Here is a 19046-nt window from a genome sequence, read left to right on the forward strand (position 1 = left end):
CATTTAGTGCAGTTTTGTAGTTGGATTGATGTTTTTCTCAGTCAACTTATATTTAGGTCTCTGTTATGCTTACATGATATTTATTTCAGTTATGCTATGTTTGGATAACAAATTAGAAGGGAAATGGAAGGGAGGGAAATAGGAGGAAGGGGAAGGAAGGGAAAGTGGAGGTAATGATAAGCTCCATTTTCTCTCCAAATCTCTCCAATTTAGAAGGGTTAATCTTTATTAAAGGAGGAGGGAAAATGGATCCCTCCCCTTCCCTCCCCCAACATATTATCCAAACAAAGAAGTTTGTCTCCCTCGGTCCCTCCCTTTCCTTCCATTTTTTATTATCCAAACATAGCCTTAAACTCTTATCGAGGGAGACCTCGTTTGTCTACATGATGCTTGTTATAGTTACTTATTAAAGTATTACGTAGTATTTTTAATTACAACCTTTGTTTACCAGTGTACCATATTTTTTTTAAGGCTATATGCGGGCTAGGCACTTTATGAGTGGGGGAAGGGTAAGGGAAACCTTACCTCAAAGTGCCTCTAGTGGGATATATTTATTTATTTATTATTATTATTTTTAAAGTAAGAAGAAAGACTTTTCTGAGGCGGCACCTCTCACAGGTTTAGCTAGCACATTGACGTAAGTCATCACTTGAGAGTAGAGGGGGGAGGGGGAGGGGGTTGAGGGAATTCCCCTACTCCCAAGCATTTTGTAGTTGGTGGGGCTCGAACTCGTGACTTCAAAGTCACAAGTTGAGTTCCCCACCTCTAATGAGATTTATTGGTATAAGCCAATATGAATTTTTTTTTTTTTTTTGACAAATTGTATGATAAATTAGCATATTCCGTAAAGTATATATCATGAAATTAGTAATGTTTTTCTTTTTTCTTTTTTAAGAAGCCTGCGGGCTTGGATCAGCCCATGGGCTAGGATTGTGCTTGGGCTGGGCCTATGCAACCCTAAAACCCATAGGTTAGGCTCACGCCCTAGCCCAGCCTAAAACCATTTTATACTATACCCAAAATCTCAAGGTCGAGTATTATTTATTTAAAATTAGAGCTTAAGATACTATGTTTTGTAATGTCTTTAAAATTAACCTTTAACTTTTCTATTAAAGCTGCATCATCTTTGATAAATGTAGTTTTGACAACTTTGATTAAACTTGTTTTATGGAATATAATGTACTTCTGAAGTTTGAACTTGGTTTGAATTTAAAATCTATGATTTTGGCATTGCTATGATTTTATGCTTACCTTTTGTCCAAAATGACTAAGGCCATAAGTGAGTTTTCAATATTGTTTACAAGTATTAAACTTAGTCAATTGCTAACTATATTAGGGAGACTAGTTTACATCTCTGTACCGATCCCTAATTCCCTAATTATCATTGTTATCAATTGTCAATTTCACAATGAACACGGCTTGGTAATGGACAAAGAAAGCGACTTAAGCTTGTTTCCCTCTTTGATTTTGAACGAGGAGAGCAAATTATTGCCCTATTTGAGTTGTTTTTACCGGGTGAAAAAAAAAAATTATCCTGCTTGATTAGGGTGTGTTTTATTCACCTGATTTTTATTTATTTGAACTTATTTTATCTTTTCTTATATGAATTTATTATATCTTATTAAAACTTATTTTAGTTGTAATTTGTACTTGAGTAACCCTTATTAGAACTTATTTTTCTTAAATTGAATTTATCAAACCTTATTACACTTAAAATAAGAGAAAATAACGTGAATGAAATAGATCCTCAATCAAATAGGCGAAAACTTTTGTCCACTTTGATCTCATTCAAAGAGGCAAAACAAATCTCAATTAACCCTTCGAATACAACGATGCTAAGAAGGCAATTGTGAGAAAATGGTTTCAATAAATAGTATCCAAATATCGAATTTTCATAATCTTCATATGTACTTCCTCTGTTTTTTTTTTTTTTTTTTTTTTTGTTTTTAGTTGCAATACGCCAACACTTCTCTTTTCATGCTTCCCGATGCATGTTTTGGATCGTTAATATCTTTGATTACCAATATGTAACATTATAAATTTTAGATATAAAAATTGCACAAATCGAGACAAATCTAACAAGATCCCACATGACTATATTTTTACTTATGTATAAATCGTCAAAGCTAGTCAAAGTGAAACACATAAATAGTTTAAAACTCAAACTGTTGCAACTAAAAAAAAAATATTAAAGATATCACATGCATTAGAGATAGTAAAAGATGCAGGTGAGTTATGAACAAAAAGGGGCGAATGTAGTATAATTTTAAAATATTAAGTAATAAAAAAATATTGTATTAATAATTAAATTTATGTACTCCCTCTATAATAGAAAGTGGACATTAATAAAGAGACGAAAAGAGAAAGTGAACATTAATAAAGAGACAAAAAAATTATTAACAACCATAAATAAGAAACATGTCAACTAAAAACAAACACAAAAAAATACTTCCTCCGTTTTTTTATTATTGCACCATAGAGGTTGGATACAAATATTTTGGTAGTGGAAAAAAGTAAGAGAGAGAAAGGTAAAAATGCAAAATTGTCTATGTGACATATTGATAAATTAAAAAGTAAGTGTAAAAAAACAAGAGTATGTTGGATATTTGTAGTGTGAACACAAATAATTTTTTTCCTAAAGAGAAAATTATGCAATATTTGTGAAACTTCCTACAAGGCTGTGATGCAATAATATGCAATAATAAAATAACGGAGGAAGTAGTAGTAATCCCTAACTCCCCAATTAATATAGACATACCTAGACCTAGTAAACATACCCCACTACCAAAGAAAATAAATGACCAAGACTAAAAACTATTTGTACTTTGACTATCTTGTCAAAATTTAAAAATAACTAAAAATAATGACTAGACAAAAACCCACAACATTGGTCATTGGGTCACAAATCAAGGAAAAAACATCTTTTTTCTTCCCTAGTTTTGCCATGTCACCTTCTTTGAGGAGTAAAATTAGGATTCTTGCAAAAAACCAAAACTCTACAATTAATCAATCAACTTAACCCTCCTTAATTATGTTTCTAAGAATATTAGTACATGTGTATAGTACTACTTCCATCAGAAAAAGTGTGATATTAAATGTGAAAAAAAAAGGCAGTAAAAGCAACGGTAACAAAGAGATTTGGCAGTTCCTTAAAGGGTAATCTGGGAATTTTTCAAAAGCTAACGGAAACCTTTCACATTTGGAAAAGTGGGCGGCACTTGCTCCTCTTTGTGCTTGTATATAATGCTTTACTATTTGCAAATTTGTTTACTCTCTCTTTTTTTTTTTCTTTCATTAATTGAGTGTGTCATTTTCTTTTGACTTTCTTTGTAACTCTCATTCTTCTCCTTCCTCCATTTCATGTAACTATCTCTATTTGTATTCCTTTCTACTTGAACTTTTGCGTTTAGAGCCGATTTTGACAATTTAGAGGCTAAACGATAGTATTTCTTACTACAAGAGGAGTGTCATTTTTCTTCCAAATTGAAATTTTAGGAAAAACTTCTTTGTCAAAAAAAAAAAAAAGTTGAAAAATGGAGCCTTTAAAACCTGAGGAGATAAGTCACCCACCAATGGATCAACTGCAAGGTTTAGAGTATTGTATTGATTCCAATCCTTCTTGGGGTAATTTTTCTAAAAAATTCTAACTTTATTTTTATTTATGTAACCAAACATATAATGCCCATCATTTCAATGATTTTAATAAACATGAAGTTTTAATTAATTAGACAATTAATAAGTAAAATTAATTTGATTGGTTTGAAACAGGGGAAGCTGTTGCTTTGGGTTTCCAGCATTACATCTTATCGTTAGGAACTGCTGTTATGATTCCTACATTTCTTGTTCCTTTGATGGGAGGTTCTGATGTAAGTTTTATCTTTTTTTTTATTTATACCTTGTTAATTAATTATCTTGGGGTTTTGTTAAAAATTCTTGAAATCATTTTTTTTAAAAGAAAAACTCTTGAAATCATTTACAAATAAAAAAAAAATTCTTAAATGAAGTTAATGTGAGTGTTAAATATGAATGTAATTTGTGGCACATAGTAAAATTAATAATAACTTTAACAAAGTTGAAGTATGTTTTAAGTTGTAAATGCTTGGGTGACAGGAATGTTTGCTAATTAGTAATTACCATGAAAATTTTAATAAGGGTAATTCCTTTTTTAGTACTCTCGTATTAAGTTGTGAATTTATCAGCAATTCACGAGTAAATCGCTGTAATAAATATTTATTTATAGTCAATTATTTATTGGGGTTTATGTTACATTTTTATAAAAAAAAAACACATGATCAATTTAATTTTTTACATGTAATAATAAATAAAAACAAAATTAAATATAATTAATTAAGAAAATAATTTTTTTTTCCAAGTACAAATTGACGAGCAATTGCTTTGTTTTTGTTAGCGGAATTTGTGCATGTTGGTTATTGTTGTTGTGTGAACACATGGGTGCTAATACATAAGACATGGTTTTTATATCTTTACAAACTTTATAATGTAGGGTGACAAAGCAAGAGTAGTCCAAACACTACTATTTGTTCAAGGAATCAATACTCTACTACAAACCCTATTCGGAACCCGGCTACCGACGGTGATCGGAGCGTCGTACGCTTACATGGTCCCGATCATCTCCATCATCCATGACTCCGCCTTTACAAGGATTGAAGATCCACACATGGTTAGTTTTTGTGTCATCTTTTGAAGATCTTTCAATCTTTTTATCTCTTACACTATTGTATAGTGTAACATAATCTTTTAAGTACTAGTTGAGGGCCCTTTTGTAATAACATAAATAAAAGAAAGTAATAAAAGTAGATTTAGACCCACCTATGTAATTGGCTTTTAGTAAAGGAACCAACTTTAAGTTCATGAAAGTAAAGTAAGTAGTGTATCAATATACAATATACTTGCTTGTCTATGAATATGCACATAAGATTCCATTTTTTTTATACCTTAAAAATTATGTGATACTTATCTTCAAAATGTCACTTTTGGAAAAGGTTAGTCCAATAGGCTATGGTATGGTCATCACAAGCCTAGAAAGCAACAAAATGATGCCCATTTACACTTTTACTATATGATATGATGTGCACATATTGTTGGAATTCCACTATATATTTATTTTTTACTATGCTAGTACAAAAATAATTACAGTATATACTTGATGTTAATGTGTTTGTATTTGATTGCAGAGGTTTAATAGTACTATGAGGGCAGTCCAAGGAGCTCTAATTGTGGCTTCAAGTTTGCAAATAATCCTCGGATATAGCCAGTTATGGGCTATTTGTTCAAGGTTAATTTTTTTTCTTTTATGTGTTACTCCGTAGTAAGTATAGTATACTCTAGACTGTTAGCGCCCATAAGACCATGAGGCCCCGGCAATTGAAGCAATGTGACATAGGGGGGTCGAGTAGTGATAAATCAATCTCCAAGATTACCGTAAGCCTGATGCCCTAATCTAGCCTGTTTACACTACGCGGTTGCACCCATAGGGCCCGGGCATTGAAATAATGTGACATAGGGGCCGATAGATCAATCTCCAAGATTACCGCAAGCCTGATGCCCTAATCTAGCCTGTTCACGCGGTTGCACCCATAGGCCCCGGCATTGAAATAATGTGACATAGGGGCCAATAATTCAATCTCCAAGTTTGTCCTATCTCAATGTTTGTAGAAAATGTCAACATGAAATACTACCTAGATACTTCGTCTTATTTCCTCTATCTCTTTCCGTTTACAATTACTTGCTTAGCTTGCTCTTTTTAACGGTGCATACTTTAGTATCCAAGAGCCATTGTGGATTCTTTGGACTTTTGAAGTCGACTTGATATCTAATACTACCTTCGTTACATATTATTTGCAACGATTTGACATAAAGTAGAGAGGAAAAATGTCTAATCGTTGCACATAATATGTAATGGAGATAGTAGAAAAATGTTTTACATAGCCCTTAGGTTTACATATAAACATTAAATGCACTAAAAATATACACTTATTACACTAATTTACGCGTGTTTTTATCGTGAATATTAATTTAATACAATTTTCAAGAGTGTAATGCTTATATGGAGTATAGGGGCTACATGTAATATTACCCTTAATAATACTCTGTAAACTTAAATGTGAAATGGAACAAATAAATTAAAATGTAATTATGTAATTAACAAAGATTAGTTTATGGAATGACAGGTTTTTTAGCCCATTGGGAATGGTTCCAGTTATATCACTGGTGGGTTTTGGTCTGCTTGATAGGGGATTTCCTGTGGTAAGTACAATCAGTCTTTAATCATGGTTTAATTTTTAAGTTTAAACTAACCTCATTTCAAGATTAGTTACTGGTCTGCTTTGTAACTAAATATTTCATTTATTTTCCTGCAATATTAATTTACTCTTCTTGTTCAACTTAAAATAAATAGGCACATTTTTCTAAAATTTTAATATGGTTGCATAATTTTCAGGTAGGACGATGTGTTGAAATTGGCATTCCCATGCTTATTTTGTTTGTTGTCTTCTCTCAGGTATTTTGTCAATATTATTGCAACCTTTGTATGATTAGGAGGATAGTACTATCTTTTTGTTCAAAGTTTGAATTTTTTTAGTTACTTATAGTTTTTAGTGGACATTATTGGGGCTAATTGGTTTTTAGTGGATTCCACTAAAACATCTAGATAAGCTTGATATGATACACAGATAGTTAAACCAGTGAGAGTATTTGAAAGCATGCAAAATCTTGACTGTTTAGCAATGAGTAACTTGTTTAGATCAAAAGGTGGGACATTATCATGGTCTTAAAAGTTCTTCCTATTTGGACGGTGATTGTCTGACAAAAAGAGTCAAAATAGGGAAAGACTTTTAGCAATCTAATTTCTTTTCCTTTGTGCAGTATCTGAAGCATTTTCAGGTAAGGAGACTGCCAATGCTGGAGCGCTTTGCTCTTGTTCTATCAGTTACTGTTATATGGGCGTATGCACACCTGTTGACGGCTAGTGGTGCTTACAAACACCGCCCTGCTAAAACTCAAATGAACTGTCGAACTGATAAGGCTAACCTCATCTCTACTGCACCATGGTAAGCTAATGCCAAGAATCTATCTCAGTGATGGAAAACTCCTTACATTGTTGCCATAGCCCGCGCTTTTGGGAAAATGCTCATTCATCCCTTGATTTTTGCTTGTGTAGGATAAAGATCCCATACCCTTTACAATGGGGTGCACCTTCTTTTGATCCTGGTCATGCATTTGGAATGATGGCTGCTGTACTAGTCTCACTTATTGAGGTAGCATACAAAGTCATCATAAATTAAGCATTAGTGTACTTCCTATTTACGACTTGGACATGATTATAATGTGTATAATTTCTTCTTTTTCAGTCGACTGGAGCTTTTAAAGCAGCAGCTCGTCTAGCAAGCGCCACTCCCCCACCAGCTCATGTTCTGAGTCGCGGTATAGGCTGGCAGGTTATATATTATGTCTTCCTACACGGTTGGAGGATGCCCTTCTCTTTTTTTTTTTCTTGTGGGTGTGTGTGCTTTTACTGATAGAGATTTTGTTCACAGGGTATTGGGATCTTACTCAGTGGACTCTTCGGAACATTAAGTGGCTCTGCTGTCTCTATGTGAGTTTACATGCATATCCCTGATTTTTCTTTAATGCAAGCTTGCTAACTATATGAACATTATTAATATAAAATGTATTGGATATAGAGAAAATGTAGGCTTGATTGGAAGCACTCGTGTCGGAAGTCGTAGAGTTATACAGATTTCTGCCGGTTTCATGATCTTTTTCTCAATCTTAGGTAAGGCCTAAACTACCTTCTTATATATCTCCTATAAAAGACATCATAAATCTGTCAATAGATTCTCAGTTTTTCTGATTTGATACCTGCAGGAAAATTTGGGGCTCTTTTTGCTTCAATACCTTTCACTATATTTGCTGCAATGTACTGTGTTTTCTTTGGCCTAGTTGGTAAGTCACACAATCATTTTGGATTTGTGTAGTGGAAGTAGATAACAGAGATTCATAAACTAATTTGCTTGGTTTTGTTGTTGGTTGATGAATTTCCAGGTTCCGTCGGGCTATCATTCTTGCAGTTCACAAATATGAACTCAATGAGAAATCTTTTCATTGTTGGTGTATCTATGTTTCTTGGTCTGTCTATTCCTAATTATTTTAGAGAATACTCGGCCAGCGCTCTACATGGACCTTCTCACACCAGGGCTGGATGGGTAAGAACATTACTCCTACTTAAACCTCTACCTCCTGCTAAGTTTTCTTCCCCAGCAAAAAAATAACTCTTAACTTTGGTGGTTGTAATTTGCAGTTCAATGACTTCCTCAATACTATCTTCTCCTCTTCTCCGGCAGTGGCACTGATTATCTCAGTTCTCCTAGACAACACCCTTGAATACAAGGATAGTGCTAGAGACAGAGGAATGCCATGGTGGGTCAAATTCCGGACATTCAAAGGAGACAGTCGAAACGAGGAGTTCTACACCCTTCCCTTTAACCTCAACCGTTTTTTCCCTCCATCATAAAGCGTGGTTGAGCCTTAAAGAGAGGGGACAGAGGAGTAGTTTTAAAACCCTTAAACCAGTTTTCCGCTCCATCATAAACCCCTAGACGTAGTTTAGTTATTATTGATAGCATTGTGATTATTATCACAATCCTGGTGACGATGGAGAAATGTTATTAACATAGAGTAAATCAAGTTTTGCTCTTTGGCCCCTTACGGCCTTCCCCGGCAATTGATTTATGTATATTTCAACTCGGTATTTCGGGTTCAATTCTCAATAATAGAAATTATTTATTTGTTCTTTTTAACCAAAGTCCACACTTCAGCAGTATCTTCTGACGTTTCTGACTACTGATGACAAACAGCACTGATATCTGTTGTGGTTTATGACAAACAGCAGTGAGACATACTATATATAGTCAAAGACCTAAGTATCATTTTCACACCAAGAAGTAACTCTTGATTCTTGAAGTTATGTCCAGACGAGAATAAGGAGGATTACCTTGAACTTTATATTCATTTACCCAAAAAAAATAAAGTGTATTTATATCAATGATCTAGTATAAAATGTTGGGGGGAAAATAAAAATCAAAACTGCCCCCTCCCCCTCTGACCACCGAAAATAAAAGGAAAGTGTGGAAGAGATTTTGCTTATCTTGGCTTATTCATCAGGTTGAATGGTTGATTTATTCACAGCAAAAATCAGGTGAAAATCTAGTGACTAGTGAGCCTTGCACATGCATTCGGGGCTCCTAGGTTGCCGATATATGCTTTGTCCAAATCGTCTCACGTGAACCCTTTGACCTTCTTCCATCATTTTTGTTACCCTATACTGAAAACTGTTCCATGCTATGGTGTCATTATCCAACAATATTGCTGATAGCCTCTTCTTGTTTGGCCGCAAGGTAGGAGCATGACCACCTCCAAAATAAGTGCGAAACCCAGATACTAATGATGATAGTTGGCTTCCCGAGTCAGTCATGGCAAAAACATCAGCCGTTGCACATGCAATGAAGTCCAGTGCAGCAAGCTGCGGGAGATGATTAGAAAACATTAGAATCATATTGCTCAGGCTATATACAAGCCTATAGGCCAAAATGGTCAAGATGATTAGAAAACATTAGAATCATATTCACTAAACCCTTTTTCTAAAGGAATTAACATAGTACACATAACCCACATATCTGTAGCAGACGTGGCCTAATACAAATTTTAGCAAAACAAGTCTCGTCTTCAATACCCCAAGTGTAAACATAGTTCAATACACCATGGCGGTGCAGTACATCGATACCTCATACTTCAATACACCATAACCACGGTTTTCCTATGAGCATAAACAAGACTCAATGCAGATGGAAATATTATCATTGGAACTGCCCGGGGAGGGGGGGGGGAGTTCTTCACTCAGGTATGCTAGCTTGTGGTGCTCATTTATAATAAATTCAGCTAATTGGGAACAAATAATCAGTTTGTGCCAATGGGAATGAAAAAACAGAACTAGCATTTGGCGGATGGAGGTTTATAAAACAAAAACAGTGCTTTGTTTTGGTGCATTTTGTGTGCGGTATTAGAAATGGGAATGAAACTGAACAATGTGAGTACCATATAGATTCAGTATGTAACTAGTTATTTATAAAGTATTGGGGATTCGAGCACAAAAAAATAATTACTCCAGTATATCAAACAAAGCTGTGTCTATAAAAACATATAATGATATATAGGACTAAAGTAAGCCTCGGATGAGTATCACTAAAACTCAGCATTGCCTTTGAACACAAAAGGTGTATGTTTTCAGAGCTTCCATTGTAAAGCTACACGATAACTTTGCCAATTTTCCAATCATACACTTCTTTCATTCTATAATTACTTGGAAATCCATTATCAGAACAAGAGCTTTGCATATGCCTTTGAGTACAACTACAACAACAACAAAGCCTTAGTCCCAAAATGATTAGGGGTCGGCTAATATGCCATTGAGTAATATATTTTAATATTAGGTAAGCTTCAGTTCCTTTCAGGCCCATTATACTGTACGTTTGTTTGTGTGTGTGTTTTGGGTAGCTTCTCAATTTGAAAGCATAACCACAATAACAATGCTAGCTGACATCATTGTGAAAAGGCAGTTCTTTTATTTGGTTTCCATTCCTTTAAAATATGTCAATAAATGCAGACATATTAAAATTACTATAAGATGAATGAAAGTATGATGGCTATTATAAAACCATGTAAAGTGTACAGATTAAAGAGCACTAGAAAGAGTTTGATGGTATCATTTTTCCAACGTGTTGCACCTTCTTTCAGAAAGCCTATAGGCCAAGGTATTAAATAGATAAGTGTGCTTTAGCTGGATGTAATTTTGAAATGAGTGACTTCTTGGGAAGTTGCTTGAACTATGCATTGATTCAGAATGATTATATGCATTGATTCAGAATGATCAAATTGGACAAATTGGTTTGTATAGGCATTTGCAGTGGTTAATTTTGGGATCTTAAATGGGGGCAAATGTGTTAATTTTGGGAGCTCTGACCTGTGCCAAAAGTAAAAGATAGCCTGGGTTCTGGATTTGTAAATAACATTTTGGAACTGAAATTTATAACTGAGTAAACATCCATATATATGTGGCGTGACCTACTTTCAGATTTATAAAATAAAAAAATTTAAAAAAAAAATAAAAGAAGATGTTTTACGTATAGGTATCACTGAACCAGCTTACCTGAGAAGAGAAATTCCTAAAAGGCTCAAGTTCACTGGGAGCCAGAAGATCTTCCTTGGTTACCAAATTTGGATAAAGGCTGCTGAAAGGCTTCATCCTTGACTTTCCATCATAAATTTGAGATCCAGCAAGATAAATGTATGTAGGGCGCTCGAAACCAAGACCAGCAAGAAGAATTCCTGCTTCCTCTGGTGTCAAGGGACATCTTCCAGAGATTCTCAATTCTTCAGGAGACACGGGCCTGTACACAGCATCAAGATACAGAACTATATCAAATTAAATGAGGCAAGTAGTAGACAACTGGCTTAGAATAAACGATCCAACATCTGACAGAATGAGATTGCTAACATACTTTAACCCCTTAAGTCGTTGAAGGAGCAATGGGAAATGAGTTTCTCTGTAAGCTTGGAGTTCTTTTCTCTCAATTTCTCCACCACCAAATTCACAAAAGGAATAAGCCACCATATCCACTTCAAACCTCAGATGTAGAGCAAGATACTTGGAAGGACCTTTACTCATATTATCCCTTCTTGAGTCATTGTCAGGCATAAAGTTTCCAAGAAGCTCCTTGTCTATCCGATTTCTTGATGAGTCATATTCCCTAATCCTTCTTACTAATAACGATCCAACTTGTTGGATTTTGGGCACAAACTTCAAAGCATGAAAATTGCATTTACACCTCAATTTCTGGAATAAAGATAATAAATCAGTATGTAAGGAACTTCAAACATTTGATGAACTAATAAAAGTAACATACTGAGAACTAATGATCAGGGATCCAAACTGTAAAAAAGATTCAGTTTTCATTTTCCAGAAAATTTCCAGCAGCTTATTAAAATTACATTATATCACATTTCAGAACCTCGACAGCAAAGAAAAGCAGGTTCTTTCACAAACGAAGCAAGACATAAACTCTAATTAAAAGAGCACTTAGTCTTAAGGATGAAATCTTGATTATTTTCCACAGGATGCAAGAAAAGTAGTTTAAATTCAAACTAACCAAAAGGAGACATGAACATAATGCTAGACGATCATGGTTTTGTTACATATGTAACATATTTACAATGTTGAAAAAAAAACATATATAAAAAACTTTGAAATAATGTTATTAACCTGAAGGTGAGGAGGCAGTGGATCAAACCCAAAACGGTTTCCAAAGCCAAGTAAATGCACAACACCATTTTGCAGGAGGATTGGAAGTACAAGTCTCATATAATCAGTTGGTGTTGCCTCCTTATCAAGATCTGCATCAGTAACCTAAAAAGTAAAGTAACTTGAGAAAGTATCCACACATTTGTAGTCCAATTCAAGAGATTGAAGATTGCAAAAAGGCAACAAATAAAAACAACTTACTACACTACCAATTGCTTCAAGGTCTATTGATCTCAACTGTTGAGGGAGTTCCTTGGTAATGGATATGTCATCCTTCAATGAGTTTATGAAATGCTCTTCTTGATAAATATCACCAAACTGGCTGTCAATTTGTATTATTTCATAGCACAAATTAGCAACAAGTATTACATAACTCAAAACACACATAGATTTGATCTAAAAGATTCTTGTGTAATGGTAATTAAAACTTCCATCACTGAAAACAAAGCCTATAAAAACACGGGTAAACTTGACTAGCTTGATGATCTTTTGTCTTAGAATGGTGAATTGCAATACACAACTGTCAGTAATGATCCCACTGTATAGAGGTGTTTATAAAGATCATGAAGTAAGTCTAAATGTTAATCACTATAGATTATCAGAAAGGATAATATCCTTTTATCTAAATGTTGCCAGTTGCCACCTCCCGGGTAAGTGTTTTGGTGTAAATTTGACAGAACAAGTTGGGAAAAGAGGAAAAATATTATAATAAGGTGACAAAGTAAAACCAGGGAATTCGTGTAAATTTTCTTTTGAACATTTTAGAAGATGCCAATGTCTAATTTTTAAATCCATCATCAATACAGAAGAAAATAAGTAAAATAGTCTGTTTTCTTCCACTATTTACTTTTTTTTCGGGGTGGAGGGAGGGGGAGAGGGGAAGGGAAGGGGTTGCATAAGGAAGCAGAGAGTAGAAAGAATTAATAGCTTAATGCTATAAAAATATGTAGCAGCAAGACGGAATCGCACCTTGGATCCTTCCAAACACTGCTATACAGAAATCTTGGGAGAACTAAACTTGCATTGAGTAGTGATGCAACTGCAACTGCATTGCAGACCTGAAGACACCCAAAATATTCCATCAGGTTTCTGGTTTTTGAAACAAAAAGTTAAACAGCAGACAAGTTCCTTTCTTTTTATAAAGAGGAAATATACACCTTTGCTAATGGTATCCTTATCAAAAAGGTTCCTTTTTAAGGAAACAAGAAATGAACAAAAAACTAAATGAATCTACATTTACTACAACACCCCAGTATGTTGTTGTACCCCAAATCTGACATGACATACAACACCTCAAATACACATGGATACAAATGTATGTTAAAATCTTTAAGGGTTATTACATACTCCGTAATAGAATTACATAAAGATTTTTGTATGTATCCGATACAGTGATACTTCTATTGTGTCTGATATTCTGATGATTTGTTGCCAATTTGATAGCAACTTCATTTAACAAAGGATTATGTTTTAATTAATAATTTTGTTACCAATCTGATAGAAAATGTGTTCATGTAAGAAACAAGTTTTCCCAGCCTTGCACAACAACAATCAGGTCAAGTCATTGTTTAGGTGAGTCTAAATATTGTGCATATAAAACTTAATTATGTACTTAAGCAGCACCTTTTCATTGTATCCAACAACTGAAAAAAATGCAGTACCTGTTTTTTAGAATATAAAAAGAGAGGGCCCGAGAATCAACTAGAGTCCCAAAACTCTTTCATGGCTCATTGTTTAGTGAATAAACTAGTTTTCTTAGGCCCTGTTTAAATCACTTTATATTCACTTATTTCAGAAAAATAAGTCCATATCAGGGTTAAAAAGGGTTACCCAAGTTCAATTTGAAAATAAAATAAGTTCTAATAAGTTCTCGTAAGTTCAGATAATTTCTGATAATTTTTAGATTATAAAATAAAATCATCATGATGCTGAAAGTAACATGACAGACAATATATATCAAATTCGGAACTTAATATCTATGAATTTTCCCAACAAGAATACAAGATCACATCTTATTTTCTTAAAAAAGATCATTCTCTTTCCAATACAAACTTGTATTGGTAATAACTAATAAGTGCTCATCTGCCTCTCTTTGGCTCTTGCATTTTACTACTTTTGTTGTAATTTCAGAGTCTCCAAATGTTTATATTCTTTATAATAATATCAAAATTAAAATATTTAGCAAAGCAATCACTAGACTCTGCTATTCTGAGTACAGTATTGGAAACTTAGAAGTCAGAACAAAGTAACTCACTAATCTGAAAGCCAAAGGGTTAGCAATATAGGCTTCACACAGCACATTAAGGGAGCCAGATACAGATAATGGATAAACTGGAAAAAGATCATGTTGCTTATTGTCATTTTGGCAACGTTTCTAAACAAATACTCAGTCAAGAACTCAAGCCCCTAGCCTCTTGGGAGGTGAAGATATAAGCAGCTTTCCCGATCAGCAAAGGGGGTATCTTTAGAGCAATAAGTACAAGATAGCTGCCAATAATCTTACAGAAAATCAGATAGTTATGTTCTAACAGCCTAAGAAGTAGGATGAAATTTGAAAATAAAGTGAGTTTGAACTTACGGCAACTCGTTGTTGATTGAGACCACCATTTGCACTGACTAATATAAATCCATTGCTATTTTTAGGACTTCCTGTACCTCGAAATTGGAAAGGAAAAGGATCAATTTTGGCTTAATAAATTAGTACACAAAAAAAATTCCGACATCAATTTGCGCAACCCTAATAGATCAAATTCTCAGTTAACACATGCATCCACCTAACTGTATTTATTGCTAAGCTGTCAAAGGAAGTTACTAGATGACCAAGAGGCTTGAAAAGGAAGAATTTCTGTACACTGGGTGCAATTAGTAAGGTAGCATAGAAAAATATAACTACCTTGATCCTCTGGCCTTTGCACGTCTGCACAAGGTTTCCACACTGATGCTCGCGAAGATAATTCTTTCCACGAATTGCTTGGCACACGTCCAAACTCTTGCTACATCATCAATATATGCACTCAATTTATCAGTAATCGAGCACGAGGGCAGAAAAGAAACATATGAGTAAAGGAAGCATCTAGTGTAGATGATGAAGCAAGACCTGTGCAAGACTTGTTGAAGCCAAGTTCAGAAGACGGCCATACATCAAAGGAGAACTTTCTTCCTTGCTAGAATTACCTCGTACATCCTTCTATGAACATATTCAAAATCAATAGGCATCCCTTTAGTTACGTCCCTATGCATTACAAGGAAATTTTCACATACACCAAATGCAAAAAACTACTACGTAATTGACAACATGAGTGGCAAGGGGACAAATACATTGAAGTATGAAGTTAAAAAACCAATAAATGAAGAAAATATTTTATTCCAACAGTAAAATAATTATCCTAAACCCTGGTTTCTGGAGAGAACCACCAGAAAAACAAAGACAAAAGTAAGAAGGTTCACACACTATAGTATAGTGAAGGTCATCTGGTGTTATTGCAGTAGGAAAGAACCATAGACAAGATCCAATTTATAAGACTAGTCCATTTCTCTTTGAAATATTTAATAGAAATAAGGAAGTCAACTAGTGAGATCGACAGAGATCATTGAGCCTCAGACACAGATTAGTTCAGGAATTACCAACATCTAAAACCATCATCTGATTGATATAGTAATTATTGATGCCTCAAAGTCAGCAGCTATCGACTCAACTATTACAAGTGATCAATCATCACATAGCCTAATGTAGAAATTTATAGGGTCAGAAGAGAGTCATCACATAAGTAAACCCTCACTTTTGACTTTGGCCAACTTCTATGGACCACCATATGTAATAAATGATTAGCACAAAACAGCGTTATAAGCTATCTTTTGACTAAAAGCGGCTAGCGTAGTTACTGCTGCTAAGAAAGACCAAGTAAGAGTTTGTTTTACAGCAAAGAAAACATCCGGATCAAAATAGTTCATTGAGCTTACCACAAGCTGAGAAGATCACCTACTGCTAAAATATCAACTCCAGTATTTCTATTTTATTCAAAAATACTTATAGCTTACCTATACAATGAATCGGAGACCACTGTTTAAATAAAAGTACCATTGTGGTAACATTAACAAAAGAGAATCCTTGGCACTGAACCATGCTCTACTTGTACATCCTTCCTAAAACTTGCTAACTTGTGGGAGGAAAAAAAAAAAAAAAACTAGACACCAACCCACACCAAGATTACTACACTCAACGTTCGCACTTCGCAGTATAGAAGATGACTAGGAAAGGTTAGCATCTAGAAATTTCATTTTGGTACTTCTGTAGTTGTTTCGAGAATATATTCTTTAAGGATCTAGCAGGTGATTTACAGGGAGAAGCATAAAACCGCCATAGATTACCTCTAAGATACAGATTCCAATCTCCTATTAGTAGGCTTCTACTTAATAATCTGGTCTATTTTCTAGCTAACTTATGAAAAGAAGTTTATCCATGCCTCCTAACTAATAAGTTCTATTCCACTCATAAATTAAGGTTGTAATTTCTATATAAAAAATAATAATTAAAAAAGAAAATCCAATCAGAAACTAGAACTGTGGAGCGTATAAACAAAGTCAGAATCGCGGAATGGAAGATTAAGGCCCAAATCTAAACTCCGAATTTCCGATAAATCTGTTACAAATTTCTCAACACTATCGAGCATTAAAATATATATCTATCGATTAAAGATAAAAATAACAAAGTTTGGTACCTTTGACGTGTTCATTTCTAAGACAGAACTTTTACGAAAATTTGCAGAATTGAAGTCCACAAACATAAGGGAATCCAACCAAAAGAACAAACCCATCAACCCAATAGCAAAACCAAACCACCTTAATTGCCTGTGAAACCAATTATGCCTTTTCCCGCCATATACTCCTTTACAATTTGATTGCTTTGCTGCCATACTATTATTACCATATACACCACCAAAGAGAAAATTCTTGCACCAATGATAATCTGATCCTAACACCCTTCTACCTGAAAAATGATCATTATTGGCCAGACCCTCGGAACACCTCGCTGGACACTCTCTCATCCCAAACAAGAAATCAACATTAGCCGGATGAGGATGTGGACTCTTAGGTGATCCAAGCTTCCCCATTACACTTACAATCTCTCCCTAAAAAATCCGACAATCTAAAATTCTCGCTTGTTCTTCCCCAAGAAATATTAATAGCACAACAATTTTCCCTCCTTTTCAAGTGGGCATTTCTATTTTCACACGCCTACAAACTTCATATACCAATTCAACAAAAAAGACTTTTCACTTAAATTTTTATTTACAAACTTTGAATTTTAATATCAAGAAAGTGTCAAATTAGCTGAAACAATAACATCAAACTGACCTAAGCAAAAAATTCAAAGTGAAGCTACAAATATTCATTAGGTAGATAGACAACGATATGTGAGTGAAATTCAAGCAACAAATCGTGAAATAATTAAATAAAACCTAATTGATTCGATTGCGATAAACATGAATTCATAAATTAATTAAGAAGTGCGACTCACCAAATTCCAAATGTAGGTGGTTAGTTGGGTGGCTTTGACCGTCCAAATTGATAGTAATCGGGAAGATGAAGGCGACGAGAGAGAGTAAAATAGAAGAAGCAAACCCTAAATTCCGTCATTTTCCCCCAATTTGATTTGAGATGAGAAATTAGGGTTAGAAATTGAACTGATATCAAAGGAAAAAGATGAAGAAGAAATTAACTGAGATTTTTTAAAAAAATAAATTTTAATTGTTTTTTTAATTGGAGCGTACCAAAAAAATTGGAGCAGTTGGCGGGAACAAAGAACAACGGCAACAACTTCTTTTGATATGGTTGTTTGTGTTAATTCTTGTTGAACTCCAAGCTTGCATTTTTTTTTTTTTTTGGTTTTTTTTTTGGTATTATTTTCAAAATTGATTTCTGATTTTTCTGAAAAATGTTTAGCAATGGTTTTTTGGAAATCAACAAACAAAAAAAATGTGTTGTAAAAGGTTGACGATTTTTAAGGTTATTGTCTATTTTTACTCCTTTGAGTCCTTTCTAAATTTTTTTTTACAAAGTATGAAATATATGTGCTACACAAGTGATATTATGGAGTATACTTTTAAAAAAAAATTACTTTAATTATTTATATTATTTTACTATAGTTCGGTTCTATGCAGTTCAACTTTGAAATAAAATATTTAGTAAAAAAATTAAATTCAATACAAATAAGTTCAATTCGGTAAAATTAATTTATGTACAGTAAAAATCAATAACTCTAAAGAAAAATTAAATAGAAAATCAAAAAAATAATATCAGTTCAGTACATTAATTTTAGTAGTTTAATAAAAATTAATTTAAATTCAGCAAAAATAATTTCAATTCAAAAAAAAAAAAAAAAAAAAAAAAAAAAAAAAAAAAAAAAAAAACTGGCAACAATCCTGAAACAGTTTAACATGGGATACAAAAAAATAAAAAGAAAAAAAAACTACCTAAAACAAATTATTATTTTTCTCATATAAAATCAAAATGTCAAATTAAACAAAAAAAAAATGTGTTTACAATTACATCAAATTTTGGGTGACTCAATTTCTCTTCTATCAAATACATACTTTAGTTCGTATGACTTATAAGGTAAATTTACACCCATTGTCTCTATATATCTGAAAAATAACAACACAAATCTAAA

At 33.7% G+C, this 19046-nt stretch overlaps 2 protein-coding genes across 7 annotated transcripts; one reads left to right on the forward strand and one right to left on the reverse strand.

Annotated features, from left to right (window-relative positions):
- The first annotated feature begins 3255 nt into the window (after positions 1 to 3255).
- Positions 3256 to 8819, forward strand: LOC110691442 (nucleobase-ascorbate transporter 2). Its single transcript, XM_021868377.1, has 14 exons — positions 3256 to 3624; positions 3769 to 3866; positions 4505 to 4681; positions 5196 to 5296; positions 6192 to 6267; positions 6461 to 6520; positions 6886 to 7070; positions 7181 to 7277; positions 7371 to 7457; positions 7557 to 7615; positions 7704 to 7795; positions 7888 to 7965; positions 8065 to 8225; positions 8321 to 8819. The coding sequence occupies exons 1-14, from the start codon at positions 3534 to 3536 to the stop codon at positions 8531 to 8533; spliced, it is 1575 nt and encodes a 524-aa protein (XP_021724069.1). The 5' UTR covers positions 3256 to 3533; the 3' UTR covers positions 8534 to 8819.
- Positions 8820 to 8925: 106 nt separating this feature from the next.
- On the reverse strand, positions 8926 to 18264 carry LOC110691405 (uncharacterized protein At1g04910). 6 transcript variants are annotated; one of them, XM_021868364.1, is made up of 11 exons: positions 18148 to 18264; positions 17895 to 17999; positions 15474 to 15560; positions 15270 to 15369; positions 14955 to 15031; positions 13346 to 13434; positions 12578 to 12698; positions 12338 to 12481; positions 11577 to 11911; positions 11225 to 11465; positions 8926 to 9541 (listed from the first exon to the last, which is right to left on the reverse strand). In XM_021868364.1, the coding sequence occupies exons 1-11, from the start codon at positions 18244 to 18246 to the stop codon at positions 9233 to 9235; spliced, it is 1707 nt and encodes a 568-aa protein (XP_021724056.1). In that variant the 5' UTR covers positions 18247 to 18264; the 3' UTR covers positions 8926 to 9232. The 6 variants fall into 6 exon arrangements, with proteins under 6 accessions (XP_021724056.1, XP_021724049.1, XP_021724043.1 ...); XM_021868357.1 differs by having other exon boundaries at positions 15474 to 15563; XM_021868351.1 differs by lacking the exons at positions 17895 to 17999; positions 18148 to 18264 and adding an exon at positions 17095 to 17671 and having other exon boundaries at positions 14955 to 15025.
- Positions 18265 to 19046: the final 782 nt, after the last annotated feature.

This window comes from Chenopodium quinoa, unplaced genomic scaffold (genome assembly GCF_001683475.1).
Source record: "Chenopodium quinoa cultivar QQ74 unplaced genomic scaffold, ASM168347v1, whole genome shotgun sequence".
NCBI classification, from domain to species: domain Eukaryota; kingdom Viridiplantae; phylum Streptophyta; class Magnoliopsida; order Caryophyllales; family Amaranthaceae; genus Chenopodium; species Chenopodium quinoa.

What these genes read in the sequence shown, in the direction of transcription:
- LOC110691405 (XM_021868334.1), bottom strand. Translation starts at nt 17,487, where the DNA reads ATGGGGAAGCTTGGATCACCTAAGAGTCCACATCCTCATCCGGCTAAT. An exon ending in GCAAAGGCCAGAGGATCAAG is followed by an intron (nt 15,032 to 15,269) that starts GTAGTTATATTT and finishes TCCAATTTCGAG; the next exon opens with GTACAGGAAGTCCTAAAAAT. An exon ending in TCAATCAACAACGAGTTGCC is followed by an intron (nt 13,435 to 14,954) that starts GTAAGTTCAAAC and finishes GGGTGTCTTCAG; the next exon opens with GTCTGCAATGCAGTTGCAGT.
- LOC110691442 (XM_021868377.1), top strand. Translation starts at nt 3,534, where the DNA reads ATGGAGCCTTTAAAACCTGAGGAGATAAGTCACCCACCAATGGATCAA. An exon ending in CTTTGATGGGAGGTTCTGAT is followed by an intron (nt 3,867 to 4,504) that starts GTAAGTTTTATC and finishes TTTATAATGTAG; the next exon opens with GGTGACAAAGCAAGAGTAGT. An exon ending in AGTGGCTCTGCTGTCTCTAT is followed by an intron (nt 7,616 to 7,703) that starts GTGAGTTTACAT and finishes TATTGGATATAG; the next exon opens with AGAAAATGTAGGCTTGATTG.